This window comes from Vavraia culicis, assembly GCF_000192795.1.
Source record: "Vavraia culicis subsp. floridensis unplaced genomic scaffold supercont1.219, whole genome shotgun sequence".
NCBI lineage: Eukaryota > Fungi > Microsporidia > Pleistophoridae > Vavraia > Vavraia culicis.
In genome coordinates this window covers 1-808 of record NW_007360822.1, presented here as the reverse complement: position 1 = coordinate 808, position 808 = coordinate 1, and the positions used below count along the sequence as shown (strand labels likewise).

The window sequence follows — 808 nt, the reverse complement described above, 5'->3', positions numbered from 1 at the left end:
TAATTATATGACTCTTGCTATTCTGTGTTCACCAGTTCAATATTTACACATCATATGAATAAGGGTATGATTTTTCCGTTTGTGCACTTTAGGAAAGCGTATAAATACAAAAAATTTGTCAATACCCCTTACCAAATATGCAAATGATTATGTTACTGATCAGATCAGTGTATGTGATGGACAACTCGTGTCCTGACCAGGATAGTGGTCATATCGGAGAAAGTTCTCCAAGCAACACTTTCATATATCCTGGTATGGAAGTAGTCGGCCATCCTACGCAGTTGACCACTTGTGGTGATGAATCACAAGAACATGCACAACATGATTGTGAAAGTGCGGGAACGAGCAGCTCAAGAAAACGCAAGAGAGTGAGCGGACAATCGAATGAAGATCGCTCAAATAAGCTTAAAAAGTTGCAAAATGTCATTTTTAAAGTGATAAATAAGAGAGAAGATTTTAGTCAGGAATATGATCAAAAAACAAAGGAAAACCAAGGAGATTTGGAGTTGTCCAGGTATTTTGATAATCTAAAAGAAATGTTGGTTAAGTATGCACGTTGTTTACGTATAAATAAGGGAAGGATAGTTAATACGGGAACAGATAATTGTGATATTTCGTCACATATTTCAGAATATATTACACTTAGAACAAACATATTTGTTCAGATGAAAAGATTTTCAGTGTCAATCGAAAGATTAAGTTCCGATAAAGTGGCTGTTTGCTGTGAGGGTGAGAAAAAAATTTCTCTGTTGCTGGTGAATTATGTCAGCTATGACAATGAAGGGTATTCTATGCTAACAACGAATTC

The 808-nt window shown here is 35.6% G+C and overlaps 1 protein-coding gene across 1 annotated transcript; it reads left to right on the top strand.

Annotated features, from left to right (window-relative positions):
* Positions 1 to 137: 137 nt before the first annotated feature.
* On the top strand, positions 138 to 808 carry VCUG_02725 (uncharacterized protein; the record flags this gene model as incomplete). The annotated part of the gene is made up of 1 exon (XM_008077543.1): positions 138 to 808. A coding segment is annotated over one exon (671 nt), but the record flags the coding sequence as incomplete, so codon positions are not given.